Raw genomic sequence first — 17,107 nt, 5'->3', positions numbered from 1 at the left:
GCAAACTGTTAGATAAAACCGATAAAATAGTAAACTTAACGTATTTGCTAAGACTATACAACACTATTCTCCTTCCGGCTTCAGTCGAATGCGCGTTTGTCGACAGCGTTTACGAAGGGAGATACAAAATACTTACTGATTGGCCGCCTGTCTTCGACTGTGTGTGTGGTGGTATCGAGTGTCTGTTGGGTAGCTTCGTGTCCAATGGCTGGTTCGAGTGGTATGGCTTGTAATGGGGTGACTGGGTGTTGTTTCTTGGAGGCCTTCGACTTAACCTTCACCTGCTGCGGTGCGGTAGGAGTAGGCTCTTCCAGTACGGCTGTTTCGGGAGCAACCGCTTCAACCGACTGCTCTTTGACGCGCTTTGCCGGCTCAAAGTCTGTCTTCTCGTAGACCTCGAGCTCTGTTTTGGAAATTTCCTGATTCAGGAGTCGCTCAATGTCCGCTTCTAGCGTGTTCGGTTTGACTGTTTTCTTGATGCGTACCTTGCGCTTCGCAGCACTTTCCGGCTGCGCTGCAGTGGTAGTACTGTCGTCCGGGGTCACTTGTGTAACTGTTACTGTTGCCTCGGGAAGCTCGTCGCCCTTCTGCACGGTCACTATCTCAATGAGTTCTTCCTTGTCGTCTTTCTTCTTTTTGATGATGCGCTTCTTCACTGTTTGCTGCTCAACTGTGCCGGCTTCCGTTTTGACCTGCGTCACCTTAACCTCCTCGGGCAGCTGCTCTATTACGAAATCAAACTGCGGCTGTGGGGTAAGATCTAGTTCTTCCGGCTTTTGGAACTCCTCATCGGTGATAGTTTTCGGCACTACAGCATGAACAATGTCAGGAACGTCTTCGACAATGTCTGGCACCGATTGGGGCATTTCCTCTTCGGCCGGTTCGTCCAGCTGTTCCTGTGCGTCTGGTTTCTGTTTTGGTTTAGTTTTCTTTATGATCTTTTTGACCTTTTGCGGTGAAGTAGTTTCCTCTTCTGGTTCCTGAGGCTTTTCAGTACTAGCCGGGAGAGCCATTTCTCTATCAGCATCTTTAGCTGGCTCTTCATCTTTGGAAGCAGGCTTTTTGAACGGTTTCAACTTGATCTCGGTTGGCTCCTCATCCTCTTTCTTACCAACAGGAATTCTGAACTTGACATCTTCCTCCGGCTCTTCAGGTTTAGGCTTACCCTTACCCATTACCAACGGTTTCGGTTCCTCTTCCTTCTCGTCCGGTGTTTTCGGTTTCCTCTTGGGCTTTGGCTTTTTCTTTGCTTCCTCTTCCGGTTCGTCTGGAATTGGTTCTGGAGCCTTATATTCCTCCATATCAACCGTATAGTCTGGTATGTCAGTGGGTTTATAGACGGGCTTTTCGACATGACGTTGCTTGTCGTCTGTTTCGACTTCTGTTGGTTTTTGCTTTGGCTTCGTCACGGTCTTTTGCTCTTCCGGCTCTTCCTCTTTGGGCTTTTTGGGCGTTTTCTTCAGCTTCACCTGCTCAATGTCGTCTTCATCCTTCTTTAGCTTACCCTTGCCTAGCTTGAGCGTTTTCTCTTCCGGTTTTTCGCCCGAGATTTCTTTAGGTTTACGCTGATACCTGTGAGCTTCCTGGTCGAACTCTTCCTTTTCTGGCTTTTCGTCCTCATAGTCCATCGTTTCTGGCGTTTCCAATTCCAGCTTCTTGCTCTTGCTAGTTTTGATCTTCTTAATCTTTTTCAGCTTCTCAGCAGATTCTTCCTCCTCAATTCTCGACAGCTCGCCAATTGCTCTCACGGGTGTCAGATCGGTAATGACCGGTTTCAACGCTTCTGGCGGATATTCCACCGCGATCATGCGACTCTTGAGCAGTACCTTGGGAACGACTACTTCCTCTATTTCCTTGCGTTCCGGCACCTTTACCTTTCGAAGCCGTACCATTTGTGGCTGTTCTTCTGGCTCTGAGATAAGCATCTTTTGAGCTTTTTGTTCTTTGCGCTCAATTTTTTGAGGCACCAATACTGGTTTCATTTTTTCTGGCTTGGGTTTGCTTTCGAGCTCAACCTTCTCGTACTGCTCGAGTTGCGTTTTTTCAATCTCCAAGTTCAATAAGCGCTGAAGCTGTTCGTCTTCTTCAGACGGCTTGTCCTTCTTGGGTTTTTTCTTAACCTTCTTTTCAACCTTCTTGGGTTCGGCTTGCGCCTCTGTAGTCGGTTTGAGCTTTTCTTCTTGTAATTTCTTGAGCGATTTCTCTTCGTATGTTAAGAATGAATCGTCGTACTCTTCAACGCAAGCTTCCTGTGGCTGTGGTACTGCTATTGAAATTTCGCGAGCTACATCAACTTCTGTTAGATCACTTTCAAACATCTCAACCGTTTCTGGTACCTCTGCTTTCTCGGAAGGTTGCTCAGATGGCACATCTTCAGCTGCTATGGGTTGTTCTTTGCGCACAGATTTTCTAGTGACTTTCTTTTTAATAATCGCCGTACTTGGCGTTGTTGGCTCTTCGTTTAGACTATCGTCTAATACGGTAGTTTCTTCTGAAGCAATGGTTTCTTCCAGAGCTACACTAGGGATCGAAACTGGTTCCTCTGTAACTTGTGCTTCTGGTAAAGATGTAGGTTTCTTTTTCTTAACAACCTTCTTAGCTTGTTCCGGTTCTTGTGGAACTGTGGTGATGGAAGTTTTGCGAACAGTTTCTGGTTTGGGAAGCTCCATCACCTCCAGCACAGCCATCTCTGCTACAGGCATGTGCAGGGTTTCTTCCACTAGCGTTTTGTGGCGTTTCTTGAGCTCTACTTCAACGCGTTCGTAACGTTCCAGTTCGGTCTTCTTCACCTCGAGATTAAGCAATCGTTCGATAATATCATCCACATCGTCCGTAGTCTTTATCGACTTAACTTTCTTCTTTTTCAGCTTTCGAGGCTCTTTCGGTTTAATGGGTGACTCAACTTCCATTTGTTCAATGGTAGCTGGCAGTTCTGGCTGTTCTTCCGATTCTGTGATAGTTATGGTTGTTTCGGGCTGTTGGCCTTCCTCTTCAACCGTCACTACTTCGACTAGCTCTTGCTTGTCGCCAATGGTTTTCTTTACAGTACGTTTCTTAGTAGTTTGCTTTTTGATCTTGCCACTAAGTGTAACCACTTCATTAACCGTGATTTCTTCAGGAAGCTCCTCAACAACTGGAATTTGTTCTTGAGGCATTTCGTACGCGTATTCTTCTGCTTGCTCATATGCTTCCTCCTGTTCTTGGATAGATTCTGGAAGCTCTGGTACATGTTCTTCATCGACTATTTCAATGGAAGGTTTTTGCTCATCGTCCAGTGCTGGCTTGGGTTTGATGGTTTTAGTTTTGGTAATCTTCTTCACTGCACGCTGCACAGGTACATCCGAGACTTCGGCAAACTCTGGCTGATCTTCAATCACGTGTTCTTCCGTGTGCTTTGTCTTACTCTTGAACTCCACATCAATCTTTTCATATTGCTCTAGTTCGGTCTTTTTCACTTCTAGATTCAAAAGCCTTTGAATAATGTCGTCGGTGTCATCGCCCGTCTTCTTGATGGTTTTGATCTTCTTTTTCTTTGGTTTGATGACTTCCACCGACGGAGTCTCCTCAGACCCGGTAGGAACTGTTTCAGGAGCAGTCTCTTCCTCAGTCATGGTGACCGTGGTCTCGGGTACTTGATCGTCTTCTTGCACAGTCACAATCTTGACCTCCTCGACCTTTCCGGCCGTCTTCTTCTTGATGACCTTGGTTTTGGTGACGTGCTTCTTGGGCTTTCCTTCCTTAGTGATGGTCTCAACGACCTCAACATGCTCTGGGAGCTCCTCAATAACTGGTTGCTCCATGGGAGTCTGTTCGAGGACCAACTCGTCCACCTCTTCCTGAGGAACTTCTTCGGAGCTGGGCTCGCCTTGCTTGATCTTCTTGACCTTCTTCTTGACGATCTTGGTAGTCTTCGTCTTAAGCGTTGTCTGCATTGGCTCTGGATACTCATCCACAACAGCTTCGAGAGGCTTGCGCTCCTCCTCGAAAGGCTCTGTAACTTCATATGGAACCTCATGCTCGGTTACTGTGACAGTTGTCTCAGGCTGTTTTCCATCTTCCTCTACGGTAACTTCCTCAGTGACCTCTTCCTTGGGCCCAACACGCTTCTTGATGATCTTCTTCTTAACGACCTTCTTCTTGACTACACCGGTGTCAGATCTGACTTCTTCTACGACTTCTGGATGCTCTTCGATCGTTGTTTCCTCAACCGGTCGCAAGCGCTTCGGCATATCGACATCGATCTTCTCGTACTGTTCAAGCTCAGTTTTGTGCACTTCCAGGTTGAGAAGACGCTCAATGATATCGTCAGAGTCGTCAGTAGTCTTGATGGTCTTGACCTTCTTCTTCTTGGGCTTAGGCTTGTCATCAACTGGTTTGAGCTCGGGAGTTTCTTCCTCGGTTACAGTGATGGTGGTTTCCGGAGCCATGTCGTCTTGTTGAACAGTGACTACCTCGATATGCTCCTCCTTTTGCCCGACACGTTTCTTGATGGTTTTCTTTTTTGTGATCTGCTTTTTGGCTTCTCCAGTGGCAGTGATCACTTCTTGCACGGATATTTTCTCAGGAAGCTCAGAAATAATTACGGCTTGTTCATGAGCAGGAGCCGGTTGAGTTTCAAGCGGAACTTCGTCTTCATCTTCGACAACAACAGTTTCAGTGACCCCTTGTATAACAGTAACCTTAGACTTTTTCGATTTAGCCCTCTTTGTGACTACAGTACGCATCTCGGCCGTATGTTCTGTTTCTCCTGGAATCAGTTGAACTTGCTCAACTGTTACAGTCTCAGTTTGTTCGTTTGCTTGTGTTTGTGTTTGTTTCTTCTTGGGTTTATGTTTTGTGGCGACTTCCTGTACGATTTGAGGTGTTTCTTCGAGTTGTGTGATTTGGAGTAGTGGTGCAGATTCTGTGAGATAAGTAGATACATTAGTTTGAGGGGTAAAGATTGAGTGTTTTGTATAAATATACTAATGTCATGGTGTAAAATATGGAATGTGTAGACATAGGATATCATGTAAATGTGGTATGTGGAAAATCTTGAACCTTTAATCTTATCTTGCATAATTTGATGTGAACATAGGTTAGTTAATATTATGTTTACCTTCAATCTCTTCTATCAGAACTTCCGATGGCATTTGAGGAATAGTGTGAGTAATAGTATCATCGAATGTTTCTTCGATTACTGCCCCATGTTCCTTAATGATCTTTGTGTTTTTGGACTTTATGAATGTCTGGTTGTTGTCTGTACATGTTTCAAATGTAGTGATGTATTCAGGAGATGTGTGTTCGTGCGTTTCGGCATCTAGAATAATATGTAAGAATGTTGTAAGTTGTGTGTTGCAATAAATATACAAAAATATGATGCAATGATGTGTGTAGCTAATCTCTTACCCTCGGTATCATGTAGAATAAGTGATTGTGAGTGTGTGTCTTGTGTATCAAGCTGTGGAGTGGTAGTGTGTGTTTGCTTCTTAGATTTTCCTTTTTGTTTCGGCTTGATGGCTTGCAGGAGCTCGCATGAAGCAGGGACTAGTTCCTCGATCGTCGGCCGATCGAATGGTTCCTCAGAAGAGATGGGAGCACTTAACTTAAGAAGCTCCTGAACAATATCATCCGTGTCATCGCCCTTCCTCTTGATGGTTTTGATCTTCTTCTTCTTAGTTTTCAAAATTTCAATAGACGGAGTCTCCTCAGATACGGTAGCAACTGTTTCAGGAGCCGTCTCTTCCTCAGTCATGGTGACCGTGGTCTCGGGTACTTGATCGTCTTCTTGCACAGTCACAATCTTGACCTCCTCGACCTTTCCGGCCGTCTTCTTCTTGATGACCTTGGTTTTGGTGACGTGCTTCTTGGGTTTTCCTTCCTCAGTGATGGTCTCAACGACCTCAACATGCTCTGGGAGCTCCTCAATAACTGGTTTCTCCATGGGAGTCTGTTCGAGGACCAACTTGTCCACCTCTTCCTGAGGAACTTCTTCGGAGCTAGGCTCGCCTTGCTTGATCTTCCTGACCTTCTTCTTGACGATCTTGGTAGTCTTCGTCTTAAGCGTTGCCTGCATTGGCTCTGGATACTCATCCACAACAGCTTCGAGAGGCTTGCGCTCCTCCTCGAAAGGCTCTGTAACTTCATATGGAACCTCATGCTCGGTTACTGTGACAGTTGTCTCAGGCTGTTTTCCATCTTCCTCTACGGTAACTTCCTCAGTGACCTCTTCCTTGGGCCCAACACGCTTCTTGATGATCTTCTTCTTAACGACCTTCTTCTTGACTACACCGGTGTCAGATCTGACTTCTTCTACGAGTTCTGGATGCTCTTCGATCGTTGTTTCCTCAACCGGTCGCAAGCGCTTCGGCATATCGACATCGATCTTCTCGTACTGTTCAAGCTCAGTTTTGTGCACTTCCAGGTTGAGAAGACGCTCAATGATATCGTCAGAGTCGTCAGTAGTCTTGATGGTCTTGACCTTCTTCTTCTTGGGCTTGGGCTTGTCATCAGCTGGTTTGAGCTCGGGAGTTTCTTCCTCGGTTACAGTGATGGTGGTTTCCGGAGCCATGTCGTCTTGTTGAACAGTGACTACCTCGATATGCTCCTCCTTTTGCCCGACACGTTTCTTGATGGTCTTCTTTTTCGTGACTTGCTTTTTGGATTGACCAGTTTTGGTGATGACTTCGGTGACCTTGACCTCTTCTGGAAGCTCTTCAATTTCAAGAGCTTCTACAGCAGTCTGAGGTATGATGTCCAGTTTAGGCGCTGTTCCGTCGACGTGTTCGTACGGTTGCAGTTCTGTGCTAGTGTCTTCGAGCTTAAGCAGCTTCTGAACAATGGTTGTCGTATCCTCTCCCTTCTTCTTGATGGTTTTGATCTCCTTTTTCTTAGGTTTGAGGACTTCAACCGACGGAGTCTCCTCAGACACGGTAGGAACTATTTCAGGAGCCGTCTCCTCCTCAGTCATGGTGACCGTGGTCTCGGGTACTTGATCGTCTTCTTGCACAGTCACAATCTTGACCTCCTCGACCTTTCCGGCCGTCTTCTTCTTGATGACCTTGGTTTTGGTGACGTGCTTCTTGGGCTTTCCTTCCTTAGTGATGGTCTCAACGACCTCAACATGCTCTGGGAGCTCCTCAATAACTGGTTTCTCCATGGGAGTCTGTTCGAGGACCAACTCGTCCACCTCTTCCTGAGGAACTTCTTCGGAGCTGGGCTCGCCTTGCTTGATCTTCTTGACCTTCTTCTTGACGATCTTGGTAGTCTTCGTCTTAAGCGTTGCCTGCATTGGCTCTGGATACTCATCCACAACAGCTTCGAGAGGCTTGCGCTCCTCCTCGAAAGGCTCTGTAACTTCATATGGAACCTCATGCTCGGTTACTGTGACAGTTGTCTCAGGCTGTTTTCCATCTTCCTCTACGGTAACTTCCTCAGTGACCTCTTCCTTGGGCCCAACACGCTTCTTGATGATCTTCTTCTTAACGACCTTCTTCTTGACTACACCGGTGTCAGATCTGACTTCTTCTACGACTTCTGGATGCTCTTCGATCGTTGTTTCCTCAACCGGTCGCAAGCGCTTCGGCATATCAACATCGATCTTCTCGTACTGTTCAAGCTCAGTTTTGTGCACTTCCAGGTTGAGAAGACGCTCAATGATATCGTCAGAGTCGTCAGTAGTCTTGATGGTCTTGACCTTCTTCTTCTTGGGCTTGGGCTTGTCATCAACTGGTTTGAGCTCGGGAGTTTCTTCCTCGGTTACAGTGATGGTGGTTTCCGGAGCCATGTCGTCTTGTTGAACAGTGACTACCTCGATATGCTCCTCCTTTTGCCCGACACGTTTCTTGATGGTCTTCTTTTTCGTGACTTGCTTTTTGGATTGACCAGTTTTGGTGATGACTTCGGTGACCTTGACCTCTTCTGGAAGCTCTTCAATTTCAAGAGCTTCTACAGCAGTCTGAGGTATGATGTCCAGTTTAGGCGCTGTTCCGTCGACGTGTTCGTACGGTTGCAGTTCTGTGCTAGTGTCTTCGAGCTTAAGCAGCTTCTGAACAATGGTTGTCGTATCCTCTCCCTTCTTCTTGATGGTTTTGATCTCCTTTTTCTTAGGTTTGAGGACTTCAACCGACGGAGTCTCCTCAGACACGGTAGGAACTATTTCAGGAGCCGTCTCCTCCTCAGTCATGGTGACCGTGGTCTCGGGTACTTGATCGTCTTCTTGCACAGTCACAATCTTGACCTCCTCGACCTTTCCGGCCGTCTTCTTCTTGATGACCTTGGTTTTGGTGACGTGCTTCTTGGGCTTTCCTTCCTTAGTGATGGTCTCAACGACCTCAACATGCTCTGGGAGCTCCTCAATAACTGGTTTCTCCATGGGAGTCTGTTCGAGGACCAACTCGTCCACCTCTTCCTGAGGAACTTCTTCGGAGCTGGGCTCGCCTTGCTTGATCTTCTTGACCTTCTTCTTGACGATCTTGGTAGTCTTCGTCTTAAGCGTTGCCTGCATTGGCTCTGGATACTCATCCACAACAGCTTCGAGAGGCTTGCGCTCCTCCTCGAAAGGCTCTGTAACTTCATATGGAACCTCATGCTCGGTTACTGTGACAGTTGTCTCAGGCTGTTTTCCATCTTCCTCTACGGTAACTTCCTCAGTGATCTCTTCCTTGGGCCCAACACGCTTCTTGATGATCTTCTTCTTAACGACCTTCTTCTTGACTACACCGGTGTCAGATCTGACTTCTTCTACGACTTCTGGATGCTCTTCGATCGTTGTTTCCTCAACCGGTCGCAAGCGCTTCGGCATATCGACATCGATCTTCTCGTACTGTTCAAGCTCAGTTTTGTGCACTTCCAGGTTGAGAAGACGCTCAATGATATCGTCAGAGTCGTCAGTAGTCTTGATGGTCTTGACCTTCTTCTTCTTGGGCTTGGGCTTGTCATCAGCTGGTTTGAGCTCGGGAGTTTCTTCCTCGGTTACAGTGATGATGGTTTCCGGAGCCATGTCGTCTTGTTGAACAGTGACTACCTCGATATGCTCCTCCTTTTGCCCGACACGTTTCTTGATGGTCTTCTTTTTCGTGACTTGCTTTTTGGATTGACCAGTTTTGGTGATGACTTCGGTGACCTTGACCTCTTCTGGAAGCTCTTCAATTTCAAGAGCTTCTACAGCAGTCTGAGGTATGATGTCCAGTTTAGGCGCTGTTCCATCGACGTGTTCGTACGGTTGCAGTTCTGTGCTAGTGTCTTCGAGCTTAAGTAGCTTCTGAACAATAGTTGTCGTATCCTCTCCCTTCTTCTTGATGGTTTTGATCTTCTTTTTCTTAGGTTTGAGGACTTCCACCGACGTAGTCTCCTCAGACACGGTAGGAACTGTTTCAGGAACCGTCTCCTCCTCAGTCATGGTGACCGTGGTCTCGGGTACTTGATCGTCTTCTTGCACAGTCACAATCTTGACCTCCTCGACCTTTCCGGCCGTCTTCTTCTTGATGACCTTGGTTTTGGTGACGTGCTTCTTGGGCTTTCCTTCCTTAGTGATGGTCTCAACGACCTCAACATGCTCTGGGAGCTCCTCAATAACTGGTTTCTCCATGGGAGTCTGTTCGAGGACCAACTTGTCCACCTCTTCCTGAGGAACTTCTTCGGAGCTAGGCTCGCCTTGCTTGATCTTCTTGACCTTCTTCTTGACGATCTTGGTAGTCTTCGTCTTAAGCGTTGCCTGCATTGGCTCTGGATACTCATCCACAACAGCTTCGAGAGGCTTGCGCTCCTCCTCGAAAGGCTCTGTAACCTCATATGGAACCTCATGCTCGGTGACTGTGACAGTTGTCTCAGGCTGTTTTCCATCTTCCTCTACGGTAACTTCCTCAGTGATCTCTTCCTTGGGCCCAACACGCTTCTTGATGATCTTCTTCTTAACGACCTTCTTCTTGACTACACCGGTGTCAGATCTGACTTCTTCTACGACTTCTGGATGCTCTTCGATCGTTGTTTCCTCAACCGGTCGCAAGCGCTTCGGCATATCGACATCGATCTTCTCGTACTGTTCAAGCTCAGTTTTGTGCACTTCCAGGTTGAGAAGACGCTCAATGATATCGTCAGAGTCGTCAGTAGTCTTGATGGTCTTGACCTTCTTCTTCTTGGGCTTGGGCTTGTCATCAACTGGTTTGAGCTCGGGAGTTTCTTCCTCGGTTACAGTGATGGTGGTTTCCGGAGCCATGTCGTCTTGTTGAACAGTGACTACCTCGATATGCTCCTCCTTTGCCCGACACGTTTCTTGATGGTTTTCTTTTTTGTGATCTGCTTTTGGCTTCTCCAGTGGCAGTGATCACTTCTTGCACGGATATTTGCTCAGGAAGCTCAGAAATAATTACGGCTTGTTCATGAGCAGGAGCCGGTTGAGTTTCAAGCGGAACTTCGTCTTCATCTTCGACAACAACAGTTTCAGTGACCCCTTGTATAACAGTAACCTTAGACTTTTTCGATTTAGCCCTCTTTGTGACTACAGTACGCATCTCGGCCGTATGTTCTGTTTCTCCTGGAATCAGTTGAACTTGCTCAACTGTTACAGTCTCAGTTTGTTCGTTTGCTTGTGTTTGTGTTTGTTTCTTCTTGGGTTTATGTTTTGTGGCGACTTCCTGTACGATTTGAGGTGTTTCTTCGAGTTGTGTGATTTGGAGTAGTGGTGCAGATTCTGTGAGATAAGTAGATACATTAGTTTGAGGGGTAAAGATTGAGTGTTTTGTATAAATATACTAATGTCATGGTGTAAAATATGGAATGTGTAGACATACGATATCATGTAAATGTGGTATGTGGAAAATCTTGAACCTTTAATCTTATCTTGCATAATTTGATGTGAACATAGGTTAGTTAATATTATGTTTACCTTCAATCTCTTCTATCAGAACTTCCGATGGCATTTGAGGAATAGTGTGAGTAATGGTATCATCGAATGTTTCTTCGATTACTGCCCCATGTTCCTTAATGATCTTTGTGTTTTTGGACTTTATGAATGTCTGGTTGTTGTCTGTACATGTTTCAAATGTAGTGATGTATTCAGGAGATGTGTGTTCGTGCGTTTCGGCATCTAGAATAATATGTAAGAATGTTGTAAGTTGTGTGTTGCAATAAATATACAAAAATATGATGCAATGATGTGTGTAGCTAATCTCTTACCCTTGGTATCATGTAGAATAAGTGATTGTGAGTGTGTGTCTTGTGTATCAAGCTGTGGAGTGGTAGTGTGTGTTTGCTTCTTAGATTTTCCTTTTTGTTTCGGCTTGATGGCTTGCAGGAGCTCGCATGAAGCAGGGACTAGTTCCTCGATCGTCGGCCGATCGAATGGTTCCTCAGAAGAGATGGGAGCACTTAACTTAAGAAGCTCCTGAACAATATCATCCGCGTCATCGCCCTTCCTCTTGATGGTTTTGATCTTCTTCTTCTTAGTTTTCAAAATTTCAATAGACGGAGTCTCCTCAGATACGGTAGCAACTGTTTCAGGAGCCGTCTCTTCCTCAGTCATGGTGACCGTGGTCTCTGGTACTTGATCGTCTTCTTGCACAGTAACAATCTTGACTTCCTCGACCTTTCCGGCCGTCTTCTTCTTGATGACCTTGGTTTTGGTGACGTGCTTCTTGGGCTTTCCTTCCTTAGTGATGGTCTCAACGACCTCAACATGCTCTGGGAGCTCCTCAATAACTGGTTTCTCCATGGGAGTCTGTTCGAGGACCAACTCGTCCACCTCTTCCTGAGGAACTTCTTCGGAGCTGGGCTCGCCTTGCTTGATCTTCTTGACCTTCTTCTTGACGATCTTGGTAGTCTTCGTCTTAAGCGTTGCCTGCATTGGCTCTGGATACTCATCCACAACAGCTTCGAGAGGCTTGCGCTCCTCCTCGAAAGGCTCTGTAACCTCATATGGAACCTCATGCTCGGTGACTGTGACAGTTGTCTCAGGCTGTTTTCCATCTTCCTCTACGGTAACTTCCTCAGTGACCTCTTCCTTGGGCCCAACACGCTTCTTGATGATCTTCTTCTTAACGACCTTCTTCTTGACTACACCGGTGTCAGATCTGACTTCTTCTACGACTTCTGGATGCTCTTCGATCGTTGTTTCCTCAACCGGTCGCAAGCGTTTCGGCATATTGACATCGATCTTCTCGTACTGTTCAAGCTCAGTTTTGTGCACTTCCAGGTTGAGAAGACGCTCAATGATATCGTCAGAGTCGTCAGTAGTCTTGATGGTCTTGACCTTCTTCTTCTTGGGCTTGGGCTTGTCATCAACTGGTTTGAGCTCGGGAGTTTCTTCCTCGGTTACAGTGATGGTGGTTTCCGGAGCCATGTCGTCTTGTTGAACAGTGACTACCTCGATATGCTCCTCCTTTTGCCCGACACGTTTCTTGATGGTCTTCTTTTTCGTGACTTGCTTTTTGGTTTGACCAGTTTTGGTGACGACTTCGGTGACCTTGACCTCTTCTGGAAGCTCTTCAATTTCAAGAGCTTCTACAGCAGTCTCAGGTATGATGTTCAGTTTAGGCGCTGTTCCGTCGACGTGTTCGTACGGTTGCAGTTCTGTGCTAGTGTCTTCGAGCTTAAGCAGCTTCTGAACAATAGTTGTCGTATCCTCTCCCTTCTTCTTGATGGTTTTGATCTTCTTTTTCTTAGGTTTGAGGACTTCAACCGACGGAGTCTCCTCAGACACGGTAGGAACTGTTTCAGGAGCCGTCTCTTCCTCAGTCATGGTGACCGTGGTCTCTGGTACTTGATCGTCTTCTTGCACAGTAACAATCTTGACTTCCTCGACCTTTCCGGCCGTCTTCTTCTTGATGACCTTGGTTTTGGTGACGTGCTTCTTGGGCTTTCCTTCCTTAGTGATGGTCTCAACGACCTCAACATGCTCTGGGAGCTCCTCAATAACTGGTTGCTCCATGGGAGTCTGTTCGAGGACCAACTCGTCCACCTCTTCCTGAGGAACTTCTTCGGAGCTGGGCTCGCCTTGCTTGATCTTCTTGACCTTCTTCTTGACGATCTTGGTAGTCTTCGTCTTAAGCGTTGCCTGCATTGGCTCTGGATACTCATCCACAACAGCTTCGAGAGGCTTGCGCTCCTCCTCGAAAGGCTCTGTAACCTCATATGGAACCTCATGCTCGGTTACTGTGACAGTTGTCTCAGGCTGATTTCCATCTTCCTCTACGGTAACTTCCTCAGTGACCTCTTCCTTGGGCCCAACACGCTTCTTGATGATCTTCTTCTTAACGACCTTCTTCTTGACTACACCGGTGTCAGATCTGACTTCTTCTACGACTTCTGGATGCTCTTCGATCGTTGTTTCCTCAACCGGTCGCAAGCGCTTCGGCATATCGACATCGATCTTCTCGTACTGTTCAAGCTCAGTTTTGTGCACTTCCAGGTTGAGAAGACGCTCAATGATATCGTCAGAGTCGTCAGTAGTCTTGATGGTCTTGACCTTCTTCTTCTTGGGCTTGGGCTTGTCATCAACTGGTTTGAGCTCGGGAGTTTCTTCCTCGGTTACAGTGATGGTGGTTTCCGGAGCCATGTCGTCTTGTTGAACAGTGACTACCTCGATATGCTCCTCCTTTTGCCCGACACGTTTCTTGATGGTCTTCTTTTTCGTGACTTGCTTTTTGGTTTGACCAGTTTTGGTGACGACTTCGGTGACCTTGACCTCTTCTGGAAGCTCTTCAATTTCAAGAGCTTCTACAGCAGTCTGAGGTATGATGTCCAGTTTAGGCGCTGTTCCATCGACGTGTTCGTACGGTTGCAGTTCTGTGCTAGTGTCTTCGAGCTTAAGCAGCTTCTGAACAATAGTTGTCGTATCTTCTCCCTTCTTCTTGATGGTTTTGATCTTCTTTTTCTTAGGTTTGAGGACTTCAACCGACGGAGTCTCCTCAGACACGGTAGGAACTGTTTCAGGAGCCGTCTCTTCCTCAGTCATGGTGACCGTGGTCTCTGGTACTTGATCGTCTTCTTGCACAGTAACAATCTTGACTTCCTCGACCTTTCCGGCCGTCTTCTTCTTGATGACCTTGGTTTTGGTGACGTGTTTCTTGGGCTTTCCTTCCTTAGTGATGGTCTCAACGACCTCAACATGCTCTGGGAGCTCCTCAATAACTGGTTGCTCCATGGGAGTCTGTTCGAGGACCAACTCGTCCACCTCTTCCTGAGGAACTTCTTCGGAGCTAGGCTCGCCTTCCTTGATCTTCTTGACCTTCTTCTTGACGATCTTGGTAGTCTTCGTCTTAAGCGTTGCCTGCATTGGCTCTGGATACTCATCCACAACAGCTTCGAGAGGCTTGCGCTCCTCCTCGAAAGGCTCTGTAACCTCATATGGAACCTCATGCTCGGTTACTGTGACAGTTGTCTCAGGCTGATTTCCATCTTCCTCTACGGTAACTTCCTCAGTGACCTCTTCCTTGGGCCCAACACGCTTCTTGATGATCTTCTTCTTAACGACCTTCTTCTTGACTACACCGGTGTCAGATCTGACTTCTTCTACGACTTCTGGATGCTCTTCGATCGTTGTTTCCTCAACCGGTCGCAAGCGTTTCGGCATATTGACATCGATCTTCTCGTACTGTTCAAGCTCAGTTTTGTGCACTTCCAGGTTGAGAAGACGCTCAATGATATCGTCAGAGTCGTCAGTAGTCTTGATGGTCTTGACCTTCTTCTTCTTGGGCTTAGGCTTGTCATCAACTGGTTTGAGCTCGGGAGTTTCTTCCTCGGTTACAGTGATGGTGGTTTCCGGAGCCATGTCGTCTTGTTGAACAGTGACTACCTCGATATGCTCCTCCTTTTGCCCGACACGTTTCTTGATGGTCTTCTTTTTCGTGACTTGCTTTTTGGTTTGACCAGTTTTGGTGACGACTTCGGTGACCTTGACCTCATCTGGAAGCTCTTCAATTTCAAGAGCTTCTACAGCAGTCTGAGGTATGATGTCCAGTTTAGGCGCTGTTCCATCGACGTGTTCGTACGGTTGCAGTTCTGTGCTAGTGTCTTCGAGCTTAAGCAGCTTCTGAACAATAGTTGTCGTATCTTCTCCCTTCTTCTTGATGGTTTTGATCTTCTTTTTCTTAGGTTTGAGGACTTCAACCGACGGAGTCTCCTCAGACACGGTAGGAACTGTTTCAGGAGCCGTCTCTTCCTCAGTCATGGTGACCGTGGTCTCTGGTACTTGATCGTCTTCTTGCACAGTAACAATCTTGACTTCCTCGACCTTTCCGGCCGTCTTCTTCTTGATGACCTTGGTTTTGGTGACGTGCTTCTTGGGCTTTCCTTCCTTAGTGATGGTCTCAACGACCTCAACATGCTCTGGGAGCTCCTCAATAACTGGTTGCTCCATGGGAGTCTGTTCGAGGACCAACTCGTCCACCTCTTCCTGAGGAACTTCTTCGGAGCTAGGCTCGCCTTCCTTGATCTTCTTGACCTTCTTCTTGACGATCTTGGTAGTCTTCGTCTTAAGCGTTGCCTGCATTGGCTCTGGATACTCATCCACAACAGCTTCGAGAGGCTTGCGCTCCTCCTCGAAAGGCTCTGTAACCTCATATGGAACCTCATGCTCGGTTACTGTGACAGTTGTCTCAGGCTGATTTCCATCTTCCTCTACGGTAACTTCCTCAGTGACCTCTTCCTTGGGCCCAACACGCTTCTTGATGATCTTCTTCTTAACGACCTTCTTCTTGACTACACCGATGTCAGATCTGACTTCTTCTACGACTTCTGGATGCTCTTCGATCGTTGTTTCCTCAACCGGTCGCAAGCGCTTCGGCATATCGACATCGATCTTCTCGTACTGTTCAAGCTCAGTTTTGTGCACTTCCAGGTTGAGAAGACGCTCAATGATATCGTCAGAGTCGTCAGTAGTCTTGATGGTTTTGACCTTCTTCTTCTTGGGCTTAGGCTTGTCATCAACTGGTTTGAGCTCGGGAGTTTCTTCCTCGGTTACAGTGATGGTGGTTTCCGGAGCCATGTCGTCTTGTTGAACAGTGACTACCTCGATATGCTCCTCCTTTTGCCCGACACGTTTCTTGATGGTCTTCTTTTTCGTGATTTGCTTTTTGGTTTGACCAGTTTTGGTGACGACTTCGGTGACCTTGACCTCATCTGGAAGCTCTTCAATTTCAAGAGCTTCTACAGCAGTCTGAGGTATGATGTCCAGTTTAGGCGCTGTTCCATCGACGTGTTCGTACGGTTGCAGTTCTGTGCTAGTGTCTTCGAGCTTAAGCAGCTTCTGAACAATAGTTGTCGTATCTTCTCCCTTCTTCTTGATGGTTTTGATCTTCTTTTTCTTAGGTTTGAGGACTTCAACCGACGGAGTCTCCTCAGACACGGTAGGAACTGTTTCAGGAGCCGTCTCCTCCTCAGTCATGGTGACCGTGGTCTCGGGTACTTGATCGTCTTCTTGCACAGTCACAATCTTGACCTCCTCGACCTTTCCGGCCGTCTTCTTCTTGATGACCTTGGTTTTGGTGACGTGTTTCTTGGGCTTTCCTTCCTTAGTGATGGTCTCAACGACCTCAACATGCTCTGGGAGCTCCTCAATAACTGGTTGCTCCATGCGAGTCTGTTCGAGGACCAACTCGTCCACCTCTTCCTGAGGAACTTCTTCGGAGCTAGGCTCGCCTTGCTTGATCTTCTTGACCTTCTTCTTGACGATCTTGGTAGTCTTCGTCTTAAGCGTTGCCTGCATTGGCTCTGGATACTCATCCACAACAGCTTCGAGAGGCTTGCGCTCCTCCTCGAAAGGCTCTGTAACCTCATATGGAACCTCATGCTCGGTTACTGTGACAGTTGTCTCAGGCTGATTTCCATCTTCCTCTACGGTAACTTCCTCAGTGACCTCTTCCTTGGGCCCAACACGCTTCTTGATGATCTTCTTCTTAACGACCTTCTTCTTGACTACACCGATGTCAGATCTGACTTCTTCTACGACTTCTGGATGCTCTTCGATCGTTGTTTCCTCAACCGGTCGCAAGCGCTTCGGCATATCGACATCGATCTTCTCGTACTGTTCAAGCTCAGTTTTGTGCACTTCCAGGTTGAGAAGACGCTCAATGATATCGTCAGAGTCGTCAGTAGTCTTGATGGTTTTGACCTTCTTCTTCTTGGGCTTAGG

The 17,107-nt window shown here is 47.0% G+C and overlaps 1 protein-coding gene across 2 annotated transcripts in view; it reads right to left on the bottom strand.

The window, feature by feature from the left end:
• Positions 1-17,107, bottom strand: part of LOC120895627 (titin) — a 154,990-nt gene that overhangs the window by 13,751 nt on the left and 124,132 nt on the right. The window contains exons 34-36 of one of the 2 annotated variants that reach the window (XM_040299130.1): positions 10,865-11,065; positions 5,099-5,299; positions 137-4,903 (exon numbers count right to left, since the gene is read on the bottom strand). The exons of the other annotated variant lie outside the window; for it this stretch is intronic. Coding sequence (XP_040155064.1) covers positions 137-4,903; positions 5,099-5,299; positions 10,865-11,065 — 5,169 coding nt within the window. The remainder of the gene's footprint in view (positions 1-136; positions 4,904-5,098; positions 5,300-10,864; positions 11,066-17,107) is intronic. 2 annotated transcript variants of the gene reach the window in all.

Source organism: Anopheles arabiensis, chromosome 2 (assembly GCF_016920715.1).
Source record: "Anopheles arabiensis isolate DONGOLA chromosome 2, AaraD3, whole genome shotgun sequence".
NCBI classification, from domain to species: Eukaryota; Metazoa; Arthropoda; class Insecta; order Diptera; family Culicidae; genus Anopheles; species Anopheles arabiensis.
The sequence above is the reverse complement of the archived record's forward strand: the minus strand, read 5'-3'. Positions and strand labels throughout refer to the sequence as shown.